General features: G+C 39.2%; 4 protein-coding genes across 7 annotated transcripts; 1 reads left to right on the top strand and 3 right to left on the bottom strand.

Moving 5' to 3' along the window:
* The first annotated feature begins 5045 nt into the window (after positions 1–5045).
* Positions 5046–7558, top strand: LOC113708909 (thioredoxin-like 1-1, chloroplastic). The gene is made up of 4 exons (XM_027231622.2): positions 5046–5744; positions 6227–6415; positions 6620–6784; positions 6880–7558. Exons 1-4 carry the CDS (start codon positions 5457–5459, stop codon positions 7204–7206), a joined length of 969 nt encoding a protein of 322 aa, XP_027087423.1. The 5' UTR covers positions 5046–5456; the 3' UTR covers positions 7207–7558.
* A 105-nt stretch (positions 7559–7663) lies between these two features.
* LOC113708908 (protein NLP2) lies at positions 7664–13578 on the bottom strand. Of its 3 annotated transcripts, none has more exons than XM_027231619.2 (6): positions 13204–13578; positions 12017–12383; positions 11241–11929; positions 10747–10794; positions 9644–10661; positions 7664–8843 (listed from the first exon to the last, which is right to left on the bottom strand). In XM_027231619.2, the coding sequence occupies exons 2-6, from the start codon at positions 12150–12152 to the stop codon at positions 7957–7959; spliced, it is 2778 nt and encodes a 925-aa protein (XP_027087420.1). In that variant the 5' UTR covers positions 12153–12383; positions 13204–13578; the 3' UTR covers positions 7664–7956. The 3 variants fall into 3 exon arrangements, with proteins under 3 accessions (XP_027087420.1, XP_027087421.1, XP_071921029.1); XM_027231620.2 differs by having other exon boundaries at positions 11241–11924; positions 13204–13419; XM_072064928.1 differs by lacking the exon at positions 13204–13578 and having other exon boundaries at positions 11241–12301.
* A 3096-nt stretch (positions 13579–16674) lies between these two features.
* LOC113707984 (uncharacterized) lies at positions 16675–19116 on the bottom strand. The gene is made up of 3 exons (XM_027230404.2): positions 18395–19116; positions 18203–18286; positions 16675–16975 (listed from the first exon to the last, which is right to left on the bottom strand). The coding sequence occupies exons 1-3, from the start codon at positions 18744–18746 to the stop codon at positions 16887–16889; spliced, it is 525 nt and encodes a 174-aa protein (XP_027086205.1). The 5' UTR covers positions 18747–19116; the 3' UTR covers positions 16675–16886.
* Positions 19117–20202: 1086 nt separating this feature from the next.
* LOC113707983 (uncharacterized) lies at positions 20203–24433 on the bottom strand. Of its 2 annotated transcripts, none has more exons than XM_027230402.2 (4): positions 23493–24433; positions 22748–22885; positions 21840–22088; positions 20203–20655 (listed from the first exon to the last, which is right to left on the bottom strand). In XM_027230402.2, exons 1-4 carry the CDS (start codon positions 24369–24371, stop codon positions 20542–20544), a joined length of 1380 nt encoding a protein of 459 aa, XP_027086203.1. In that variant the 5' UTR covers positions 24372–24433; the 3' UTR covers positions 20203–20541. The 2 variants fall into 2 exon arrangements, with proteins under 2 accessions (XP_027086203.1, XP_027086204.1); XM_027230403.2 differs by having other exon boundaries at positions 21840–22079.
* Between the last annotated feature and the right edge of the window lie 160 nt (positions 24434–24593).

The raw sequence follows: 24593 nt of genomic DNA, 5'->3' as shown, positions 1-24593 counted from the left end.
TTGTTACCAAAAAAAAAAAAGAAGAAAGAAAACAAATCTATTATGGGTGCGCATTGTTGGTTTAATAGCAGCATGGTTTTAGTCGTAACTAAACAAAAAACAATCATAAATTTTCTAGCACTTTAATAATTAGAAAAAGTTTAGAAAGCCATCAAGACCCATCACAATCTTTAACATCAATAAAAAGCATACAAACTTGAAAGAAAAAGCATGTTAATCAATTTATTTAAATCTTGCCTAATAGCATCACAAATAGGTGAGCATTACAAATAGGTGGGGACACTATTTCACCAAACAGCTCTAAAATACAAATAGCAATTTTAGATAAAAATATGAACTGCCATGTTTTCAAATCTACATGTACAAATTTGAAACCAACAATTTATTTGATTGCAAAAATGTCTTCTTAATCAAAATTAAATTTTCTAATAATATTTTGTTGAGTAACACTCTAGGTTGAAAGCTTCAATGCTGACTTCTACCACCAACTGCAATCATTTCAACTAGTTAAGTTGACAAAATATTACCAACCACCTTAGTCAAATAGTAATAATATGTCCTGTTCCACGTCTAGGAATCACCTCAAACTCTAATTATATTATCTATCATTAGGGACAATAAAATGGGGTATGAGTACAAAGTAATACAGAACCAACTTAAGCAAAATGTTCTGAAATCTAATTTTATAAGCCATCATTTGCTAAAATTAAAAACCATGAAAATAAACTACCAATCATGAACACCGACTAGTAATTCAAAATGAAGAGATACGGAAAATTTTCTTCACATCCTGAATTGTTGGCCCCAACAATTATTTTTTTACACATCATCCCCGATAGCTAGTAAATAAGCACTTTTCACTACTAAGAAACTTTATATAAATCAACATATCAAAATATAATTATCTGTCCATAAATTAAGAAACTTTGATTAATTTTTAATTCAACAGGCCTCACCATTTCCTTCTTGATCATCGTTTATCTTGAACCTTCACTTGTCAAATTCTTTCTCTTCCACTCTAGCATTATCACCGTATTATCAAATAACAATTTTAATAAATAAAAATTAAAATTGGAATGAATATGTACAATGACATTTATTATTTTATGGGGGAAAAAGTGGTTAGAATTCTTTCATTGTCAGTCTAAAGATTCTTCAGGTAATCACCACTCATCCTCTAGTCAGCCTTAGAGAATTTTTTTTTTCAAAAATAAAAGGCCAAAAAGTAATTTCAGAATAAATAAAATTTTTAGAAACTAAAAAAAAATGTTTCTCTAGATTTAGGGGGAAAAAGTATTCACAACATCACATACAAGTTCTAACTTGCCTTTTTTAGGGGGAAAAAGAAATCCAAATGAAGGAGAAAGCGGTGAAAAAAAGAATAAGCAAAAGCTTCTAATCAGGAGGCAAAATTTTACAATAAATAAATAAAAATAATAGATATTAGAGAGAAACAGTAAAAGTAGAAGATTATGAATCATGATTATTAGGCAATATCAAACCCATCCTTGATCTCTTGCAACAAAACCATTTATTTAGTTAAGTGTGGATACAATTGAAAGAAAATGCATCAGCTAATTCAATAGAGAAAAAAAAAGTAAAATAAACAATAAAATGAAAGAAAAAAAAAAGAAAAAAAACTGCATTATAGATGAGGTCTTGTTTAGTTGTCTTTAGCCAAAAAGAAGAAAGGCAATAAGGTGAATAAAGAAAAGAAAAACAATGAAAATAGTTTTCTCAAAAAAGGAATGTGCTACGTGTCAAAATAAGAGTGAACTACTTAGCAATCGTTGGAATTGCTACGTGACTCCACTTTCTTCTTATATAATAGGTACCAGAGATAGGTGCTAGAGAGAGTCAATAAAAGCAGAAAATCATTAATGATGATTTTTGGACTAAGTAAGAAAAAAAATATCAAACATCATTGATCTCTTACAATGAAATGATTCGTTTAGTTTTTCCTTTTTTTGTCAATTGTCACCTGTCTACTCTACACCTACTCCTACTCTTACTCTAACTTATTTTAGGGGAGTGTTGAACTAGATCTATTGAGGAATCGACGGGGAATAAACTACTATCGGATTAGATGGGTGTACTACGCATTCGTATGGATTTAAATCTTTTAAAGTGTCAAGTGGTGGAAGACAAGATTTGAACCCTTGTCCCACCAAATTTAAAAACTATAATGGTGGCCAAGTTAATTATGGATAAAATTGAAACAAAATACATCAATTAATGCAATAGAGAAAAAAGCAGAGTAAATGGTTAGGATGAAGTAAAAAAAAAAAGGAAGTAATAGTGCACATAGGCGTTTGTTTAATTGTCTTTAGTCAAAATGGAGAAAGAAAATAAGATTAAAAAAAAAATAGAGCAAAAAAAAAATGAAGATAAATTTTTTCAAAAGAGAAATATGCTGGAAACGAAGGGAGCCACTCGATAATCATTACGTGGCTCCACTTTCTTCTTGTATGATAGTTAGAGGTAGAGAATGTAACGTTGAGGTGGAGAGAGAACTCAGAAAATATCCATTATTGTTTGGACACTTCCAACTCACTAGGAAACATTCGTGTCAGCGTACGTTCACCCACCCCGTTTCGGGATCCGGACTAGAACTGTTGTCAGAGCAATTATTTCGGAAGGTGTAACGTCATTTACACACGATGTAATATCATCTGTATAAGATGTAACAATAGAACGACAACGAATAACACTAGAATAATATTTTTATGAGTCTCACGCGACGACGTGAAAATCGAGTTACAGTGAATGATCTGAATCGCACAAATTTTTGTGATCTAAGCATGACCGTAAACCTTCCGGAATGGTTGTCTCTTCATTGTCTGTCACACCGTGTACTAGTAGAATCTGCAAAGGCAGACAGTTAGAAGAGTGTCGAGAGGTGGGTAGTGGCACTTGGCAGCACCTGGGATGGGATGGGGGAATTTATCTTTATCCAATCCAATCTAATCTGGGAGGATATCATCCACTTGTTTACTTGGATGTACGTCTGGTAAAGCCATCAGGGATTCCAGATCTTGTACCGAGTAGCACTCTCGTCCATCCATAATTTTCTCCCCCTGTTCACCTTCTGACACGCTAATTTCTTTTTCATTTTCATTTTTTCTTTTTCTTCTCCCCAGAAAAAGAAGAAAAAAAAAAAAGAGAGAGTAAAAAAGGAAAGGAAAAACCTTTCAACATATACAGAAACAAAACTAGGGACTACTGCCTCTTTTTCGTCATGAGAGAGTAATCAAGGAATGATTTACACACTTTATAATTTGTTATTATTAGGTGAGAAAGATTAAAAGCCCCTTTATTTATTTATTTTTTGTTTGGACTCGGTTATTATAAAAATGGAAATTTGGTGCGCTTGAATTTAGTAAAGTATTCTATTTTATTCGCATGATAAAAAAAAATGGGATTAAAAGCCTTCTAAATACTTTCTTTTTACTCTCCGAAATCAATAAATCGACTCTTTACTTCCCCTACTTAATGCTTTAGGACAAAAATGTCGCTTGCATATTAATCATTTTTTTTCCTTTTTGCCCTTTTCTACTTGTCCACTTTCTTTTGAGTTTTTAAAATTTTCTCCTGCTTTCTTCTCTTTTTCCATTATTGTTTACACATTATTTTTATTTTTCTTTCTCAAACTTATTCTTTATTTATTTGTACCTTTTTAAAATTATTTTTCATTATTAGAAGTAAAAGTGGTTATAATAATGTCAACGTTGTAACAAAATTCACGTTAGATATGCATATATAGTGTTTAAATTAATACGTTCAAAGTTTAGAGCTATTAATTATTTTTAATAACAGCCTAACAAATAAGTAGATCGCAATAACGCAATGTTTAGTCAATTATACATAATAAAAATTTTTCCATTTGGTATATACTTGTAAAAAAATATTAACTAATTTAAAGTTCCTTCTTTCTAATGTTGGTTTAATTAACCAAATTGCTGGTGACATATATATATATATATGCTTTGGATTATGTATGATAGGTGCATATTCTTATTTTCTCATGCTATTTAGTTTGTTTGGAATTTTCTGATAATGTAAATAAATAAATTCTTGATTTTAGGAATTTGCAAGTTTGTATCTATCAGCATTAAAATATCTCTTGGTTTTTATTTTTATGTGTTTTTGCCGATGAACTCACAAAGCGACACGTAGTAGGTGTGAAAACAGAGAAATATCAGCGAGGAGCGCGGCGGCATCCCTACCGGGAGCCACATATACGGTATGTGCATCTCCCTTCGCCACAACAGAGACCGGCAAAAGAGAGAAGGAGCCACTCAGCAGTCAGCAGCAAGCAATCAACTCTTGCAGTTTGGATTTTTCCGATTATCGTTGCTGATTCCATTTCCCCTGCTCCCGTTCAGTTACGTGTCCGATTTCTACAAACTACCAACTGCCACCACGTTCCTCAACCTTACAAATTATTATTGTTTGGATAAGCTCTCTTTTTTCTTTTTTTTTCATTATTATAAACTTGAGTGCCCTGTTTGGATTGTCATTTTCTGCTGAAAAATTGCGTCGTTTTTCGTGATCACATTTTTCTATTATCTTTTTTTTCCTCACGTGCATCAAATGATTACAGTAAATTTTTTTAAAAATATTTTCTTAATTAATTATTTACAGTATTTCATAGAAGTGTTTTTGTTTTTCAAATAATTCTGTATCCATGGTGCGAAGACCACTTTAGTCTTGCAGTTTTTTTTTCTTGGAGCTTTCCTTCTTGAAAATTCTCTAGCAAGGGTTTTTTTTTTTTTTAAAAAAAAGGGGCAAAATTAAATAAGAAAGTTGTGTGAATGTAATAGCTTGTAGTACGAGTATATAGTAGTATAGTGTTAAATAAGGATAATTTTTTTTTGTCTACCATCACTGTATAATTTTTTTTTTTGTGCGCTAATAGATTTAGATTATATCATACAACACGAACTACACTACTATGTTGTCAGTGTATAAAAAGTTAATCCGTTAAATAAATTATTATGAATTAGATATGATATATAAATTGAGATATGATACGAAGAGACCCCAGGGACAGGACACGACAGGGCCACCGCGTCTTTCGTTGCGTGCCTTTCTTTTCACTTGGATCCTACCACTACAAAGTCAAGACCAGAATCGCTTTATTATCCAAACCCCCCAAAAAGAAAGAAAAAAAAGCGGAAGAAAAGGCCGAAACGCCAACTGCAGCATCCATTTGTAAAGAAAAGAAAAGAAAAGAAAAGAAAAGCTACTTTTGGTTTGGACCTCTTCTTCTTCCTCTTCCATAGATACATACATGTGAGATGAGATGATAGATTCAGCTCCTTTCATTTCTTCCAATCTGGTCTGGTGAGAGGTACCGTTGTGCTCTGTAGTTGTGATAGACTCCCACTCCTCACCCATCAATCAAAAAAAAAGAAAAAAGAAAAAAGAAAAATTTATACTACAGGAACATACAAATGATGGCTGAAGCAGCGGCGGCGGCCGCTAGTTGCTTTTCTCCAATACGACGTTTGAGTAGTTTTCCCTCTGCTACTGCTGGAAATGATGATACTAAATCATCATCGTCCGCTGCTGTTGCTTTTTCATCTTCCATGGCTTTCCCCCGGTCCTTGAAGCTCCGATCTAGGCCTCTCACCACCAACAACAGCTCCTCCGCCCGCTGCACTTCTGCTTCTGGCGGGGAACTACTACCGTCTACTCAACCCAAAAGCCACGTCCCCTCTCATACCTCTGCTCCTCCTCGGGTCAGATACCTCCCCTGCTACTTTCCTCTTCAATTCAATTCCCGCTCCGCATTCTTCCTGCCTTACCTCCTCCGCCTCCTATCCCACTATTATCTTTATAATTATCAAATAAAAGTAGTAGTATTAGTATTTTATACTACATAGTTAGTTAGTGGAGTATTATTCTTAATATTATGAATTAATTGTTATTATTCATTTTACCATGGTGCTACTGTTGGGTATCTTTGGGGCGAAGCTCTGCACAAACTAACTGGGGGAATTAACCTCCAGACCTTGAAAAAAAAAGGATCTTACTATAGTAATTTTTGCTTGTAATGTTCGAGTAAAGCAATAAGTGGTAGTATATCATCACATCAATATCCTCAATTAAACTACTTGTACTGATAATGCTAGCTAGGCCTCTCATTGTGAAACGGAGCATATTTTTTATTTGGGTTTCTGATTGCAACAATTTTACGTAGTATTTACTATACCTTCCTCAGATCACGACGAGGTCCAGCGGAATTATTGGGAAAGCTCAGAAATGGTGGGAGAAAGGCCTCCAACCTAACATGAGAGAGGTCATGGGTGCCCAACACCTTGTGGATTCTCTCTTAAGCTCTGGGGACAAGCTAGTGGTTGTTGATTTCTTTTCCCCTGGTTGTGGTGGTTGCAAAGCCCTTCATCCCAAGGTTGATATTTCAAACTTTCACACTTTTACTACTCCTCTTATCTGTCTTTCTGGAAGCGGCCTGAATCTGTTGTAATCAGAAGACACTGGCTTATTTATGGCATTACAAAGAAAAAGACTTTTTTTTTTTTTATTTTTATTTTTTGGGTCTCTGGGAAAAGTAGTAATATCTTCTTTTCTGTTGTGCTTGGGGGGTATATTGCAGATATGCCAATTGGCAGAGATGAATCCGGATGTGCTGTTCCTTCAGGTGAATTATGAGGAGCACAAGTCTATGTGCTACGCTCTTAACGTCCACGTCCTGCCCTTCTTTCGTTTCTACAGGGGTGCTCATGGACGTCTCTGCAGCTTCAGTTGTACCAATGCCACGGTTAGTTAGTTTCTCAGTAGTCATGGAACCAATATTTTTTTCTTAGAGATAAACATGCAGTATCTGGCTAATTTACTACATTCATAACATAACAGATCAAAAAATTCAAAGACGCGTTGGCCAAGTATGGCGCAGATTTTTGCAGCCTGGAGCCAACAAAGGGCCTGGAGGAGAAGGAGCTCCTTGCACTCGCGGCTAACAAAGATCTCTCCTTTAACTACGCACCTAAGCCACAGCCATCTGTAGTTGCTTCTGAACAAGAGAAGATCATTACAGAAAAAGCGGTGGCCACACCTGGTGCAGACTCTGAACGGCCTCTCCCTCTCCCTCTCCCGCTGCCGCTTCCATTCGCCGCACAACAAAAGATGGAACGAGACCCTGAGAAGAGGACTTTGATATCCAAAGGAAGATCAACCAGTTGACGTCTATAGTAGTCCCCGATTACCATATCGATTCTTGTACAGTTTTCCCTGTAAGTTGGCAAGGTTGACAAGATAGTTGCATATACGAATGATAGTTGTATTGTGTATATAATTCCCCGGAGAGTTGTAAGCTTTGCTGCTCGAGTGTTTTGGATCCAAGCTTGCAAGGCGATAGGGACTGCGCGAGGAGCCGGGATCGTCTGGACTTCCGCTTTTTTGGCCCGAGGGAAGTCCATGTGTTGTTGTGTGCATCAGAAAGAGAATTCTATTTGGAACCATACCATATGTACTCGTCGTTGAATATGAGAAGATAATCAGGGTTAAAAATATTGTAAATATCCCTTTTGTGTTTCATCGGCTCTCCAAGGATATCTGATTTCGCAAGCACAATAATATTTGCACCCAAAAAAAAAAAATGCGCATTGAGATTGCTAGTGGAGCTGCAGTAACAAGGGGATGGGACAAGGGTAGCAGCATCTCATATCAGTTGAATGCCAAGGATTAACGACACAAATATGCTGATCTCACATTGGCAAAGCGTTAAAATTGGTCGCTTTGAGATTTCAGCCAGCAAGAATATCTTTTCAATGAAACGCATTTCAACCTCTCATGTATCCCTAATCAAGAGTTCAGTCTGCAACCATAGGTCGCAACTTCACTGTTCTGCTATCAGCAAACACCAGCGGTGTGGTGTTCAACCTGTGTCCAGCAATTGACAAGCCACCGCTCTCTGGACTGCTTCCATTTTTATCATGAGCCATGGCTACCAGATGTGCTTCCAACATTAAAATGACGGCCCTGGTGGATGGACAGTCTGATCACGGTGCTTTTAGAGGATTTGTGTATGTCTATACATTCTTCAAGATCAGCATCACATGTCAAAAGCACCCATTCGTTGTCATCATCCAAATATTTAAGATCAATCTCAATGAGATCGTCTATGCTAAAGCGCCCCCGTACTTCTTTCAATAAATCTGCGAAACCCCAATGAGGCTGTAGACTAAACCGGACCTTTTCTTCCCCGAAATTTACTTTTACCCTAAACAAGCTTCCACTCCGTAATATCTGGCTGCTAGTCTGTGGGAAGGAAGGCAGAGTATCAGGAGACACATCATCAATGAAAATCTTTTGGCTTTGAGATCTTCCTAGAAGCTTGGTTTCTTCTCTTTTAACCAAATCATGCAACTCTGCATCACTGCATGTTTTCTTCAGTGCTGCTCTGCACTCTTCTGCAGATGAAGCATCTTGAGCACTGGGCGCGTGGACAGGAATAGACTGCATTGGCCCAGTGGAATAACAAAAACTTGAACTGGAGCTATGACTACCAGAAGAAGAAGGTGATTTTGAAGCAGTAGTTTCAGGGCTTAAGATGCAACCCTCAGGTTGAGTGGTCAGTTTCTGCAAATGATCGCTCCCTTGTGACATGGACAAGTTACTTGGAGTTGGTAAATTTGCAGAATTCAGTTCAGGGAAGTTGGTATAGAAAGAACTCAGTTGAATAGCGCCCTCGGCACACTGGACTGAATCGATCACAAGTTGGAGCTTTCTTAACGAGTGGCCAACCTTCTTTATCTTTCGAGAAGGCCACCTAGTGATTCCGTGTTGTCTGCATATTCTTTTTAATGTTGTGGGACATACTGCAAGATCGACAGATTGAATTTCTTTTTCAGCAAGCTATACCATCTGGTATTGCAGGAAATTAATGGCACAGATTAAGCTTAGAGGGTTCTGCTTTCGTGATCAGGGAAGTGGTCAAAATTATGAACGTGAAAGTGCATAGCAATGTCAAAATCATGATGAAACAAAGAATCTCTTCGAATTGGATTGACGACAATTTTAGCCTATCAGCAGAAGTCAAGTGCCATCCCCAAATTTCCAGAGCAGACCTGAGATTCCTTAGAACCAGATTTAAAGTGGAATGGTTCATGTACGTAAACCTACAAGTCATAACCCACCAAAACTGCAAAGGCTTTTCAACTCTATACCAGATAAAGCCAAATAACTATATGTCTACCAAGTTTTCTGACTATATTATTACTATTCAACCTCTTCAAGAAAGAAAATTTGACTATATTATTATGCATTCACTCGTATTGTAGTGAAGTGAACAAAATTAGCACTCCAGTTCGGTACCTTGAGGCCCTCTCACGCTTGGGTTTTTGTTATCTTCAGATTTGAAAGAATTATACTTGCTGTCGGGCATTTTATAAATACATCACTCCTATGTTAAGTTTTAGACTCCAATATACAAGTTATTATATGTCAACTTATGCTTAGCAGATAATAATCAACTATACATCAAAGGAAATCCATAACAAGAAATTCTGGATTTTTGAAAGCTGAAACTTGCATATAAACCTCTCAAGGTATGGAAAGTCTTGTATAAATTGGATCTGGTGATGTATATATATTTTTTCCAAGTGAAAGTGTTTCGTACCTCCAATACTCTTCGCAGCATCTTTCAGGCTACCAGAAAAGTACTGTCTTAGATCTTGCAAGCTGATACTCTTCTCCGTCTTCGTCCTTCTTCTTTGACCTGTGCTTCTGTCACCCATTGAGTTATGACCCCCAACTGCAGAAACATCTTCACTACCTACAACATGTCCTTTCAATCCAGAACGTTGCGGAATTTGGATGAGCTTGGGGGATGTAGGCGTATGATGTAGCTCCGCCTTATTGTTGTCCCACTGGGTTGTCAACTTGCACTCTTCTTCTGGATCCTCCTGGTGATTATCCAGAGAGAAAGCTACATCTTTGACTGTCTCTGAGTTGTCTAGTGCGGGTGCAACCCAGGAGGAAGTGCTTAGAGATAATTCCTTAGCGGGTGATACAAAACCTAAAGTCTTCTCTTTTACTGATTTACTGACAGAAGAGCTTGGCTTTTCATCATCAGGAATGGTTGTTTCTTCTCTTACCTTTTGGTCTGTGATGACATGCAAACAGTGGCAAATCTGTTGTAATGCAGAAAATATTGAGTTCAACATCTGCTTCTGGTCCTCAGCATCTGTGCAATCAAGCGGTAGAAAGAACTCCAAAACAAAGTCAGCAGATTTAGTGTAAATACTCTGAACACGTATCGCTACAGCAGCACGCATTCCAAATATTTTGGCATGGTGAGAAAGAGGGTAATCTGTCTTGCTGAAGGCTGTGATATCAGTAGCAAAACATGGTTGATCTGTCATGAATGCTCCCCCTGGCAAACCTTCGGCTTTAAGCAAGTGGTGCTCGGAGCAAGCTGCATGGAAGTCCATAACTTGTGGATCACGCACATAGCAAGCAGAGTCAACGGTAGAAACACAACGCACATAGTTCTCTTCGGAGTGCCTGCACCCGCCTTTGCCTTGCCGGATACAAGAGGCCCAAGTCTGAGCCAGCGGCAATTTATTCATGTCACAGACATATTTCAACACAGATCGGATATCTACTAAAGCTAGTTGGTAGGACTCGTCACAATCCTGACAAAAGCATACATGTGATATCAGGAATGAACTTCCAATTGCAAATTTCATTTTTTAGGTACTACAAGCCTCTCGTGTGTACCTTCATGTTGGGAGAAGTTGAGATAATTGAGCTGCTTAAATCGACAGCCTGAAAGAATGAATTATTGCTCAGAAACCAAAGAAAGGACCAAAAAAAAAAAAAAAATGATGCATTTGGGAGAAATGAAGTTGAGATAACACTACAACTGCATAGACCAGGATTTAAAATGTTAGTCCAAAATCAGAAACCTTCATGATATATGTCAAACTAAACAAACATCTAAAAGCTGATAACATACAATGTATAGGCTACAATAAGTGCAATTAGATACAGGGCTGTGACCAACAGGTCGAGCAAAATGCCGCACCTTGAAAACTTATCATATCATGCCACTGAAGATGGACCAAGATCCTAAAGTCAGCATTTCATCTTAAATCCAATGATACTTGAACAAATTAAGTCTCTGTTTTTAACTCTCAACAGTCTGTGGGAGAAAGTAACTGCTTTTTTTTATAATCATAGAACAATTAAAATGAATCAGGGCATGAATGAACCTCAAGAGCTTTGCAAATGTTTTCAAGTTCAGGGCCATAATTAACTTTCTGAGCTGTTGAGACAATTTCAACGACACCTAAGCAAGTTCCACTTCCTCTTTGAAAAACAGGAAGAGCAAGACACCCTCTAACATTGTACTGCTGGGCATGATTAACACGTGGATACTCTTCTCCCTTGAAAAAACGAACATCAGGAGTCCACTCGGGCAACTTCTTCAAGAAGACACGGCCAGGCAATCCAACAAGCTCCTTGGAGTCCTCCTCAGCGGCAAATTGATAGTTTCTGGAGATGTGTCTGTATTCTGCAAGACTTCTGCAATTTGGATCGAGGGAGAATGGTTGATTTTTAGTTGAAAGAACACGTCCGCCTCCTCTTGTTACAGGCACCCAAATTTGAATCAGAGCATCCTTATCAGAAGTGGATTTCCTCAGGTATTCAATAGCCTGCACTAGTCTCTTTCTCACCGAGGTATTTGGAGTTGGATCTCCAGTTGGTCCAACCCATAATCTTCTGTTCATGTCGCTCCCTTCTACCAAAAAGCCTTCAGGTTGCCCTGAAGATGCAGAATGAAGAGCAGCGTCAAGGTTCTCCCGGTGTCTTGTCCCAAATTCATCCATTTGGGTACGACCGAGAGCCTTATGGTCAACAAAATCAGTCGTTTTTGCTTCTTCTGAAATGCTTGCCTGATCTAGGTTCGAATTAAAATGGGCTATGTTAATCTCTGGAGTAAGGGAATAGTATAGAGGGGAATCTAAAGCACCGGTAGTAGACGGACCAGGCTCCCAAAAGTTGGACTCCCGTGTAGATTCTAACCAGAAACCATCAAACAAGAGTTCATCCATGAGATCGAAGTCCAGGACATTGTCAGAAAGTGTTCCCGAGTCATTAGCCGTGAAGGCCCCATCTCCCATAATGGCCCGGAATGTTCTCTTAGACCTCCATTTTCACACACACAAGTCCTAATGAATCATAAAAAATGCAAACAGATCAAGAACCAAAGTAGACGAGTAGCAGCGTGAATATGGGAAAAACAAGAAGAGGGACTCCCAGGATGGATTGGTTTCGACAGTCTTCCAAAACTCAATCAGCCAGAGTGGCCCCAACCAACGTCGTCAATATATTTTGTAGGTATCACTGATCAACTGCAATTACAAATGCATTTCAGAGAACAACAGAAACAGCAGCAGCAAACAGAATTTCACCAAAGAGTGATCATACTCCCCGAAAAATCAAAACAGTAAAGCTCTAAATTACATACTACAGAGTGACTGCCTACTCAAAGACGTCAAGAAACACCAACTCCGCTATTCGACAATCACAGAAACAACCCAAAGGGAAAAGTTCTAAAAGAAAAAGAGGGATCTTTCACACTTTACTGGAACAGAGAATTGTGGTGACACCTAAGACTAGGATACTGAAAGAGTACTGACTCCAACCTTGAGTTGAGGAAGCTATATATCTCTGTATCCACCTGGATTGTCGTCAGGAAAGTCAAACACTCTCTTTTTTTTTAACTTTATTTTTATTTTTTGCTGTACAAAGGCCAACTGTAATAACCACTAACTACTACTGTACTACGGGAAAGGGGGGAAGCCCAACCGGCCGTGTAGGAAGGACAGAACCAACCAGACTAGATGGATGCACCACTACACACTCCGTGTCCCGACCTAGTGCGCATGGGGCATACAAAACAAAATACGTTCATTTTCGATTGTGAATAGCAACACGACCTAAATTCAAGCTACAGTCAGAAGTTCCGGAATGATGTCAGAAACGACAGCTCCATGACTCTGAAGATTATAAGAATGATACCATCCACAAGAAAAAGTAAAGTACAAAAAGTCCCATCTGTTAAAATAGGGAAAAAAAAAATCACGCCGTCTTGATTTCATATAATCAGAATAAGGAGCAATCACTCCAACAGAGGAAAAAAACTAAAGGAAGAAGAAACAAGTGACTCACAGACAGACTGGAGAAGATTCGTTGGTACTGTGTTGAGCAGCTGCAGAAGGCATGTTCTGCTGTACTGTTACTGTACTGTGATTCTTTAGCAACTAGAAAACGTTTGGTAAAGTGGGTTTACGTTATAAAAAAAAAAATAGAAGGGAAAAAAAAACCATATATGTAGAGAGACATGCAAAGGAAGAAGGAAGGGTGGTACGTGGGACTTGCTAGCTTATGTTTGTTGGATGTAAGGAGGAGGATATGAATACGGTACACAATCCTTTTGGGGTCGTGAAATAAGGTAGAGAGGATGTCTTGGTTTTTGGGACTACATGCAGCCGTCATCAGCCCAACAGCCTTCTGGGGGAGGGAGCAGCTACAACCAACAAGAGTGGGTGGGGGCCTGGGTTCTCTGGGGGGAATTAGCTTTATTCTTGCTGTGATGGGAACGCTCAAAAGTGTCATCAATTTTTAATGTGCCTCTCTCTGTATTATCATCACTGGTCCTCCTCACCTTTGCTATCTTGTAGATTCCTCTCATGAATCTTATCAATTTGAGGCACGTTACGAGATAATTATATTGTTAGTGCTTCAAGTTTTGGACTAGTCTGATTTAACACTTTTCTACTTATTACAACATGACAAATAAAACAAAATATATGTGACATGTATATATAAAATAATCGAATAACATACACACTAATCTTGATAGTCGGTGTAGAAATGATTAATTACAAAACTATTAGTTAGTTAATAACTAGATCTTATATTTTCTTTAGGATAAAATTTCTTGTTTCTTTTCGAGACTTAATTATCAAATATTTAAAAAAAAAAAGTGATTCTATATCTCCTTCAATATCTCTCGACTATCAAGTAACTAGTTTGGGTTGGGGGAGTAGAGATTGTACGATTTAAACAAACACACGCATATGAATGAACTCGCAAGCGCAACTAGCATAATACACTAATATTATTGTAGTCTAGTACTCCATCGTATGAGTTAGTGAAGGGTGTACGAGCGAGAATCAATGTTTTTAAACTCGGATTGGGAAGTGAACCGGAAAATTTTTCGATTCACGGTTCAATCCCAATTCAAAGGTTTAATAATTTTTTTATTCATTTTAGTATTAAAAATTTTGAATAAAACTAAAATATTTATTTTAGAAAATAAATATTTAATAAAAATCGATTGAATTTCTCGATTTTTACCGGTTCAATTAATTCTTTGGCTTTTTGATTGAACCGGACCGAAGACACGATCGGTTCATGGTCCGATCGGTCGAACCGACCGGTCGGGTCTGGTTTTCAAAACATTAGTGAGAATGAATGTGGTTAAATCATCATCCAAGAAAGAAAAGAAAGAGGTGAGGTGAGGTGAGGTGAGGTGGGCATATCACATATGGGGTGGGGGTTTGAAGATTGAAGTTTGAGGTGGATAGGAAAAAAGAAGGAAAGAGTGGACAGGTGCCAACAACAGTGAGATCATGATCGACGTGTAACCGCGGTATAGAGTATATCATAATATAATAAGACATGCTTCAAGTGGGACGCGGGGGATGGGGGAGACTGACTGGCTGTTCAATGCCCTGCTGGGCTGAGGCAATGAGTCGCCGCATCCCATCTTATAGCGCTACTGATCGGACGCCCTTAGAGCATGCTTGCTTGCTTGCTAGCTTTGCTTCATTTGTTTGGTTGGTCGACTGCAAACGTTAGCCCGACTCACGAGAGATCCAAGAATCAGTAATAATACTACATTATGTAACTCTTAACAGTTGATGTCAACGATTTGTTCCCATAATTGTGATGTGAGCTTTGAGCGACGTAGAAAGTTTAAAAAAAAAAAAAAATTACAGATATTGCAATTATTATGTCAACGAAAACCTTATACTACTACTGCTACTGTCCTACTGAGTAGTGATATCTGCTCAGCAGCAAAGCTGATCAGAGCAGAGGACATACAACGTTGAGTTGATAGAGACAAAAAGGCATTTCTTTGTCTGCGTCGCTGGGACATTGCTATTAGATTAGACTTCTTCCATTGTTGGTTCTTCTTCCATGGTTGGGTCAGGACCTAGGCATCACAACTTTGAGCACGCAGGCCACACTTTCTCCGATAAAATACTTAAGCAAAAGTCAGCCGAACTCTTTGGCTTCTTAGTCTTTACTCATTATCACTAGTAGTAGTAGTTGCAGCAGTCGCTTTGCCAGGGAATCCGGTGATCAGATTCCCACCTTCTCTTCCTCAAGGGACAGGGGGATCCAACTCAGACAAGGAACGGTCAATCGAAGTATATCCACAGATACGCCAAGACTTTGGTATATTCGATACGTCAGTGAGATGGGAACGAACTATTTTAAAGAAAACTGCTACTAGCGACAATTCCTCCTATAATATTATACTTATGTGACAATAATGATACTTGTTTACGTTTTTTTTCGCACTGATCATACCCTTGCACTTTTCTCAAAGCGAATTGTCTGCAACTCCGATCCAATTGTTGCTAAATCAGTCCGATTTCATGGCCGGTCCACCAATTCAACCGTTGAGCCAGGCCGAATTTAATAACTATGCATAATACTGTCTGCAACTCCGATCCAATTGTTGCTAAATCAGTCCGATTTCATGGCCGGTCCACCAATTTGACCAATTCAACCGTTGAGCCAGGCCGAATTTAATAACTATGCATAATACTATCCTATTTACGTAGCCAGTTGTATGGGAGGAGAACGAGATAGGTACGATTTGCAATAGGTACGGTTGATGTGGTTGTTTTACTTTTTTTTTTTTTTTTTTAATGATTTGGCGTATTTCCATATAATATTTGATATATTTCATGATTTCGTGTACACTCATATAACTTTTTGTTGGGCATTATAAAATATATCAAAATCGTGAGAATGTACACCAAATCATTAAAAAATTAAAACAATTTCACCTATTACTAACCGTACCTGTCCCAAAGTTGTGTGGACTCTCCCATGCCATGCCTAACGTATGTATCATCAAAAACCACAACGCTTAGGGCCATCCATGGATGCTCGACTCTGTGCTACCGGATAGATCAAGGAAAGTTACCTCCATCAAACAAGAAAAAAGATGCATGATACACAAATTCCTCCATCACATACTCTTTGCACTTCTAATTTTGCAATGCTTGTCAAGTATGTCCTTGGATTTCTACAGTTCTTCTGAAACATTTGCATATGGACGGCATGTCTGGGATGCTGCTGCGTCCTTTCACTTGATCATCTGTTGAAGGCAATGTAGCAGATCTTTGGTTGAATTTAAGGTTTATATAGGTACATTAACACATTCTATAATGGCACCCAATCATTTGATGATATAGAATTTACAAACTATATCGATAACAGACTTCAGAAACCATGACGCCAGTTCCCCATCTTTTGCAGTTGCTCAAAGCAAGAAAGAGCTAAATTTGCCCTGCAATTTCTTTTCTTTGAGGTATAAATTTGCTTAACATTTAAGAGTGACAAAACAACAAATGAGAATATTACACTTTGTAAAATTATGTTGCGGTTAAATACACTTAGGAATATCTACATGTCAATGGACGGAGCCAATAGACGTCTAAATGTTTACAGAAACAGTAATTACAACATAACAGGGTATGCTGAGCTTAAAAGTACAGTAACAAGGTCTACAACTGACCAGTGGTCGAACACCTTGACCTAAATTGTCTTTACATGTTTTGTTGGTTCGAGGGCACTCTCGAGTGCTTCGAGTATCTCTCCAAGACATCAAGGGCTTGAACTCGTTGAAGCTCTTTTGCTGAACCAGACAGGAAACAATTAGGACAAGAAATGATATTAGTAACGTGTTGTGACCATATGCTCAACCCAAAATAGAGCAAAAGCAAAGTAGTAGTACATGTAGTGAAGACAGAAATTGCAAGTAAATTTAGAAGATTCTAGGCTCGTCTTTGCCTAACAAAATGGGCCAGGAAAATGAGTTATTTGACAAGGCAGAAGCCAAAAAATTGGAGAAAATCTCAGAGCAACAAGAATTGGCAATCAATATAGTAACATAATACAAAAGACGGTCATGGCTGGAGCAGTAAGTCAACCAAATTGCTCATCTTTGGCACTGATGCTTCAGAATGGGTGAAGCGGCAGCTGCAGGAAAGCAAAGCCAGCTAACTATATTTCCCTAAGACACATAAGCCTGCACTCACGAGGAAGGATAGACAAATGATGTTCCTGTAGCCCTATATTGGACTTTTGAATTGAATTTGCATTGTCATTGTATTCTTTATTGGCTGATCAGATCTTAAGAAAGTGCTAAGAGACTAAGAGATTGACAGCTGAAGGTTGTATTGCTTTTTCATCTGACTGTAAATTGGCAAGCCCAAGAGACTAAGAGGTCTACACTTGGGAGGTTCAGCTTTTGAGGTGATTGCCTCCTTCCGACTCATCCAGCTGACAGAAATGGGAAGGGAAAGACAGGGCAACTGGAAAGAGGTAGCATGAATTGTTCAAAGGTATCCAAAAGGAAGCCCGACATCGATCACATTCAACTTGCAACGAGGGCAGATATGACCAAAGCTCAGCCTAATGAATGTGAACGAGGTGAGTTTATTTATTTATTTCTTTTGCAGTTAATAGCTCAATAGATCTTGCAAAACTTCGAAACATCAGAACCCTGGATATTTTCCTTGGCAGACAGAAAATTCAAGCGGGCAGTCCTAGTGGCATGAATCTTCACATAGAGAAGATTAAAATGCTTCTGTCGTACCACGGTGAGGAAAGAAAATCATCATCAGCATGGAATTATTGTGGTTTGGAGAAAGAACAGAGTGAATATTACAAGAAAATGATCAGTATGATGGAACTCTAGCAGAAGGGAAAAAAAAATGCCGCATGAGGCATTGAATCCCAGACAATAAAGAGTGATGCAATACGAATATGGATGTTGTCAATTTCTGGTCTGTGCGCCACATTTTCACCTAAAAACAATAAAGAGTGAAGCAAGAGAAAAGCAATTAACAGCATATACAACCTTCTTCCAGGGAAAGCTGAATTGACCTCTTCTCCAGTTCAACCGCATGCTTACTGAGTTCCACAGAGGAAAGAGATCGAAGCACTGCAAAACAAGAAGGGGCGGCGAGCATTGAGTAACAAATTAATAGCATGATTTAGAAGAAGACGGAGAATGAGGTAGGTAAGCTTTATGTAGGTCAAAAAGACGTACTCTCAATATAATCCTTTTGATCTGAGGGGTCCAGCTTGTGCAGGGAGTTGTTTAATTTGCAAGACGGACCATTTTCCCAATGCGTAATTGGAGTAGCGGCAGGAATAGCAGTCAATTTGGCGGGAGCAGGAGGAGTGCGCATGGAAGATGAAATCCCAGGAGAGACTTGATTAGGGCCAGAAATATTTTCAGAAGAAGACTGGTATTGATGATGAACGGATTTCCCAGGTGGCGATTCAGAATCGAGAGCGGGTATGGGTGGTTGGTGCGGGTCAGAAGAGGCAGGTGGTAGATGTGGTGGATCGGGCTTTCTACGGACGTACACGAGATGGGCAGCCCCATCATTAGTCATTGGACATTTGGTGTTTGGCGGTGGGTTGTAAAGGTAAAGGTGGAGCAAGGGCAGGGCAGGGCAGTTATGGATGAGTTGGCGGCGGGAGAAATTTCATCACCAGGAGGAGGAGGCGGAGGAGGAGGTCGTCCTCTTGGATCCTGCAACTGCGGGAGAGGGATGGTCTGGGGCTCCGACACCCAAACACCATTCTGATTCTGGGGAGGATCTACTCTACCCCCCAAGTCTCGGACACAGCATTATTACTTAGTAGTGGTTAATTAGTACTAAGGAGCAAGCAGCAGTATTTCATAACCTACTGCTATGACTTCGATCGTGGATCCTGCTTCTGCTGCTTCATTTCATCCCTCTCATCCCATCCGCGGTGGAGGAAGAGGAGCATTTAATTTTACTTTGTTTTATAGATTAATCTTTGAATGAACGATGACGGTGTATACGTTGTCACGATTGAATTAACGTCGCATATGTTGAATTTAGCAAGCATATGAGAGTCAGGAATTCTACATCCTGCTGCTGCTGCTGATGTGCAATTTTGTTGATCAAATGCATATGAGGGTTCCCAATTGTATGAATTAATCTTCATACATATTTTTTTTTCTTTCTTCTTTTTTGATTTTGACATGAAAAGAACTTCATTAATCATTTGGAGAAGCCGACAGTGATTATCACTTTTGTATTGACTCTTTTATATGAGTATATATGGTTTTGGGCATCTCATCATCTCATGTATACTTTTGTAAGCCCCTTTACAATTGGTAGTGTATTGGTTACTCTATTTAACAAGTAGCCATGATTAGGTATTCTGTAACCATCCATTGTGCAACAGTCCAAATGGGCAACTACGAATCACTAACCACAACAAAAAATATCCAAATGGCTTCATTCTCTGTCTTATGAATTCTTTTATTTTCAAGTCGAGTGCATGATTATGATGATGCTCAAGTATAATAAACTAGTGCTATAAAATGGTTTCAGTGATTCACTCTTCTCAAGTGTTTTCTTGTTCTTCTAGTGCTTAATAAACTTATGAAAAGATAACTACAACAGCTATAACACAGTTCTATGTAACTTTAGATGAATCAATGAAGTGCACCACTAACCAAATCGGAATAACTCAAGAGCATTTTCTGGACAAACCTGAGGGCCTTCACCGCGCAACTTTAAGTAGCTGAGCATTTCTCTGGGCAAAACCTAAAAGCTTTAGCTTGCACTGCCCATTGAACGGTGTTCGCTTACTATTCTTTCTCTAAGAGCGGATTCAATAGATTAAGAGCTGCATGGGGTTATCTCTCTCTCCCCCCAGTCTGCTATAAGATGGAGAAAATATTCTGAGATATGTACGAGAATCTATAGAGGAACCTGGGAGAGGGGAAGAGGGAGAGAGAGAAACAATAACCAAGGGGAGGGGGATGGGCAGCAGGGTTACAACAAGTAACAAAGATTGAAAGTGGCGTCGTCAAGTCAACCAAGCCGTTATATTCATCTGTTCCAGTAAACTAATCATCCCCACTCCTCCTTTATACATGGACTTATTATTCATGTAGCCGCAGACAGCAAAAGTTTAAATCAATCTAAACAAAGAAGAGCGAAAAAGCAGCAGAGTCGTACGTTGGTGGGACTGAGGAAAAATATCAGCAATTCTACATGAGATGTCAACCTCTCTCGGACAATAAATGCCCAGCTCACTAATGCTGCTTCTGACTTAAAGTACGTAATACCAATCGAATACCACAGATTCAGATACGCTGTTACCGTTGATGCAGAAATTGCCACCAACATCCCAACAGCCATCTCCTTACAGTTCTGCTTTGGATTCGTCATCACTTGTTCGCTCGTCAAATGATGCAAAGGCTTTTATTATTGACTCGTATGCATCAATCCCTTTCAAATACTCGTCCTTGTTCAAGAACTGCAGAAATGAACGGAATTTATTGCACTTATAATGCCCTGCTTCAGCTTGCTGTTAAAGATACAGAGAGACGGAACCTAAATCTAAAACATTTTCAACGTTACAGTATTCACAACACATGCTTTCCACAAACAATTGGCAAAGTTTCCTGCAAGTGTTGATTACTGATGGCACTATGACCACCATGATGACATTTCCTGAGTACTTGCATCCTCTGGACACAAGTTTGAGTTATAACTTCATGTAACAATTAACACACTCAGAAGACATTCAACACAAGTACAAGAATGTGAGAAACATCAGGAGAAGAATATCGGGAAAACCTTTCTGTTTCTTTGTCAACTAAGTTCCTACTGCATGTCACTTCCTATGGTCCAACCTTTCCCAGGTTGTTGTTCCATGTCTCTCGTACCCAAGACTAAACTCCTTTTTACCAGCCATAAAAAAGGACATATCTAAACAAAAGCCTCTATATTAATACATTACTTTTATACCATGTCTTTAGTGGTCCAAGTCCTAGATTATAGATTGTTGCACATTACTAACTACGCATTCTCATGCATCTCTGTGTCTCAAATCAGCTTTTTCATGCTTCTTAGACTAATGTCAATACAACAAGCAGAAAACAAAATCCATGCGGCCTCTATATTTAGGAAAAAGCAATCACCATGGAACAAAAAGAATTGTGACAGGTAGAACAAATTCCAGGCTGATATTTCATATTTCTTCCACAATTTTCCCTCACAAAATTTGACATTTTCATATTTAATCTCTGACTTACAAATCATGCCTTACTGTTGTTGTTGTTGTTGGTGGTGGTGGTGTTTTGTTGTTCTTGTGTTTGTGTCTCTGAGGCCAGGGGGAATAGGTTCAAGAGAAGTCATTGCTAGTGATTACTGGGTAAAGGAAAGAGAAGATTCCTAGCTGATCTTACAACTAGGGCTGCAACCCATCAAGTCTGTGCCTTGTTCCAACAAAGAGGTAAATAGTCACTTGTGCAACAGTAAAACTTCAGATACAGACAGCACACTTCTCTTCCTTTCCAGACAGAGATATCTAAAATAAATTTGGTCATGCAAACACAGGATAACAGTGTGTTTTCAGAAAAGATAAACCAGCAAACATGCATGGGGATACATGTATAGTTTAAAGATACCAGCCAGAATATAAGAGCCAATGTTCACCTCATTGTGGTCATGGAGAAGAATGGGAGTATTTGCCATGGGAGAAAAGCCAATTGCTGGCAAGCCCTGCTCCCGGAAATAGCGAGCATCCGTTGAAGCAGGAAATATTTCTGGCTTTCCAACTTTTCCATTAGCATTTTTTATAGCTTCTTCTAACAGTCCCCACCAAGGATTGGAACCATCATGAGCCGTCAACATTGGCTTCCCAAATTTGTCATACACAGATGCCTTTTGTTTGAACTGTCCAAGCTACGAGAATAGTTAGGACACTCCAATTTTCTAAAACAAGGGGCTTTTATATGCAATTGTATGTCTCGCCAATTGTTGCCCATGACAGCAGTCAAATGCTATGTTTAACAAATAAGAGCAATTTCTCTCTCTTTTCAAAATCATTCAGGCAATCCACCATTACTGGTCATCCAGCTGAAACATTAATTAATGCTATAACCACACTAGTATTTCAAATCATTCCCTCTTCAGGAAAACGAAACATTTCACATGCTATCGGAAACCTGATGTACTCTGCATAATATTTTGACATTTCCATCAAATGTGCATTTAATGGGTAGGAGTGATCAATCTTGCAATATAAGGCCTTCAAACTTAATCAAGACTACATCTAAATGATGCACAATTTGACACAGTCGATCTAATATAGCATAAGCTCAAAAGGAACAGGTTTCCCAAGTGGGTAAAAGCCACGCAAATCGTGCGCTTTATTAGTCAAACAGCTATTCAGGTTGAACAGTTTCCAACATCAGCAGATGTAAAATACATTCAATCGATTTACAAACATTAAATGCTATGTGAAAAGCAAAGAAAGAATGTAAAACTTGTTGGGTCAATTAGTTTCGTTACAGTTCATAAGAAACACACATGAAAGAAACATAGCAAAACGTTCACATTACCTCAAAGGTCATATTACGTGAACTAGGAGCCCATTCCTCAGCAATACGTCTCTCCAAGGACAAGTGATCTGCCGTTGGAGGGACTCGGATATCCAAACCTGCCTGTGCTTCGGATGGCTGTAGATTCATGACAAACCCCTGTCAAAACAAATAGGTGGGAAAAGTTGGTCATTCCAATAGGGATGGCTACATTTGGCATCTATATCCAACAAAAAGTGTACTTTTGCCTTTTGTTGAAAGATTCTGCAAAGAAGTAAGGAGTAAAGGGCCCCTTTTAAAACCAAAAACCAAATTCCCAAAATTGATACACCAAATTATATTTCATGAAATCAAAGACGCAAAATATCGCATCAGATTATTTTGTTTATATTAACTACCGATGCTAATGCGTGTAAAAGAAAAAAGAAATGCTGCCAGGTTATATAATGCTCCTTTATTCTTTCAAAGCACAGTAACCAAGAGATTATAATTATGATGTGATAATAAAAATACCAAAGAAGGCACGCTAATTTCCCAGAGGATTTACATACGGTGTCCACTCTGTGTGTGTGTGTGTGTGTGTTTTTTTTTTTTTTTTGGGTATATGTTCAGCCTGAAAGATCCAGTCAAACATGGAAAATAGAAAGTTCATATTATTCCTAATAAATTGAGGCATGAAAATTCTCTCTGAAGATGCCAGAGCAGAAGTTGAATACAGTCTACTTGGTTGTGTGTCCAGTCCATATTCTACACTGCACTGACTTACAGTGGGGGAAGGAGTGCCAGCTTTGAGAAAGGCCATATTAACAGAGATAACTTCCCCCTCGGCTCTAGAGCCTGACTTGACGAGATCAAATTGAGCAGCTCTAAACCTGCGGATGCTCTCAATGCTCTTCAGCAGGTTCTCCATGGCACTGTTGTCGTAGAGCTTGGCCCCATGTCCGGGAGGGCCAGTGGCCTTGATGACCAGCCACATGGGTGACCTTTCAGCATAGAAAACCCTGTAAAAATCATCAGGGGAGGCCAGACCCTCGTCAAGCACCACCCCGACGTTCATCTTCTGGAAGACTTCGGAATGGGCGAGCATCTCTGCGCCGTGGTGGCCGCCAATCTCCTCGTCGGGGACGAAGGAGAGGTAGACGGTCCGAAGAGGCTGGCGGAAGGAAGGAGAAGCCTTGAGCTTCCGGATGGCCTCCAGGTATTGCATCCCCACGCACTTCATGTCCTGGGAGCCGCGGGCGTAGATGTTGCCGGTGGCGGAGTCGAGGTGGGCGTCAAAGGGAGGGTGGGCCCACTTGTGGTGCTCGGAGGGAACGACGTCGGTGTGGGAGTTGAGGAGGATGGAGGGAAGGGCGGGGTTCTTGCCGGGCCACTTGAGAAGGACCAGTGGTTTGCCCTGAACGAATTCAAGGACTTGGGATTCGAGGGAGAGGGAGTTGGCCTGGGAGATTAAGAAATCGGCGGCTTCATGATAGTTGGGTTTGGGTTGGGCGGTGTTTATCTGGAGGTATTGCCGGAACCTCGATATAATCGATGAAGCCGATGAAGAATCTTCATCCTGGGATACTGCTGAAGCGGCTTTGCTAGCTGAAGAAGAAAGGAAGAGTACCAGGAAGAGGAGGAAGAGGCGAGCAAGAGTAATCATATCGTGCCAAGTTCCCCGCCCACCACCCGACGCCGCCGCGAATACTCTCGCTCTGAAGGGAAACGTATTGTACCATCCTATGTTTTCAGAACCGGACCGGATAGTGACTCGACCAAGGTCAGGGGTCAATGGGTTCGACCGGGAGTCGATAGGGGTCGAACCGGATGACGTCATAAATAAAAATTATTTAAAAATTAAAATATTATATTTATAATATCTAAT

This window comes from Coffea arabica, chromosome 9c (genome assembly GCF_036785885.1).
Source record: "Coffea arabica cultivar ET-39 chromosome 9c, Coffea Arabica ET-39 HiFi, whole genome shotgun sequence".
Taxonomy (NCBI): Eukaryota; Viridiplantae; Streptophyta; class Magnoliopsida; order Gentianales; family Rubiaceae; genus Coffea; species Coffea arabica.
Note: the sequence above shows the minus strand (reverse complement) of the source record. Positions and strands in the feature narration are given on the sequence as shown.

Excerpts from the sequence above, each read along its gene's own strand:
- LOC113708909 (XM_027231622.2), top strand. The coding sequence starts at position 5,457 with ATGATGGCTGAAGCAGCGGCGGCGGCCGCTAGTTGCTTTTCTCCAATA. Across the intron at positions 6,416-6,619 it reads GCAAAGCCCTTCATCCCAAG|ATATGCCAATTGGCAGAGAT; the intron begins GTTGATATTTCA and ends GGTATATTGCAG. Across the intron at positions 6,785-6,879 it reads TCAGTTGTACCAATGCCACG|ATCAAAAAATTCAAAGACGC; the intron begins GTTAGTTAGTTT and ends ATAACATAACAG.
- LOC113708908 (XM_072064928.1), bottom strand. The coding sequence starts at position 12,152 with ATGGGAGATGGGGCCTTCACGGCTAATGACTCGGGAACACTTTCTGAC. Across the intron at positions 10,795-11,240 it reads ACATTTGCAAAGCTCTTGAG|GCTGTCGATTTAAGCAGCTC; the intron begins GTTCATTCATGC and ends TCATTCTTTCAG. Across the intron at positions 8,844-9,643 it reads TGCTGCGAAGAGTATTGGAG|TATGTCCCACAACATTAAAA; the intron begins GTACGAAACACT and ends TCGATCTTGCAG.
- LOC113707984 (XM_027230404.2), bottom strand. The coding sequence starts at position 18,746 with ATGACTAATGATGGGGCTGCCCATCTCGTGTACGTCCGTAGAAAGCCC. Across the intron at positions 18,287-18,394 it reads TCAAAAGGATTATATTGAGA|TGCTTCGATCTCTTTCCTCT; the intron begins GTACGTCTTTTT and ends CTTGTTTTGCAG. Across the intron at positions 16,976-18,202 it reads TCAGCTTTCCCTGGAAGAAG|CAAAAGAGCTTCAACGAGTT; the intron begins GTTGTATATGCT and ends TGTCTGGTTCAG.
- LOC113707983 (XM_027230402.2), bottom strand. The coding sequence starts at position 24,371 with ATGATTACTCTTGCTCGCCTCTTCCTCCTCTTCCTGGTACTCTTCCTT. Across the intron at positions 22,886-23,492 it reads CTGGCACTCCTTCCCCCACT|GGGTTTGTCATGAATCTACA; the intron begins GTAAGTCAGTGC and ends TTGTTTTGACAG. Across the intron at positions 20,656-21,839 it reads TTCTCCATGACCACAATGAG|TTCTTGAACAAGGACGAGTA; the intron begins GTGAACATTGGC and ends TCATTTCTGCAG.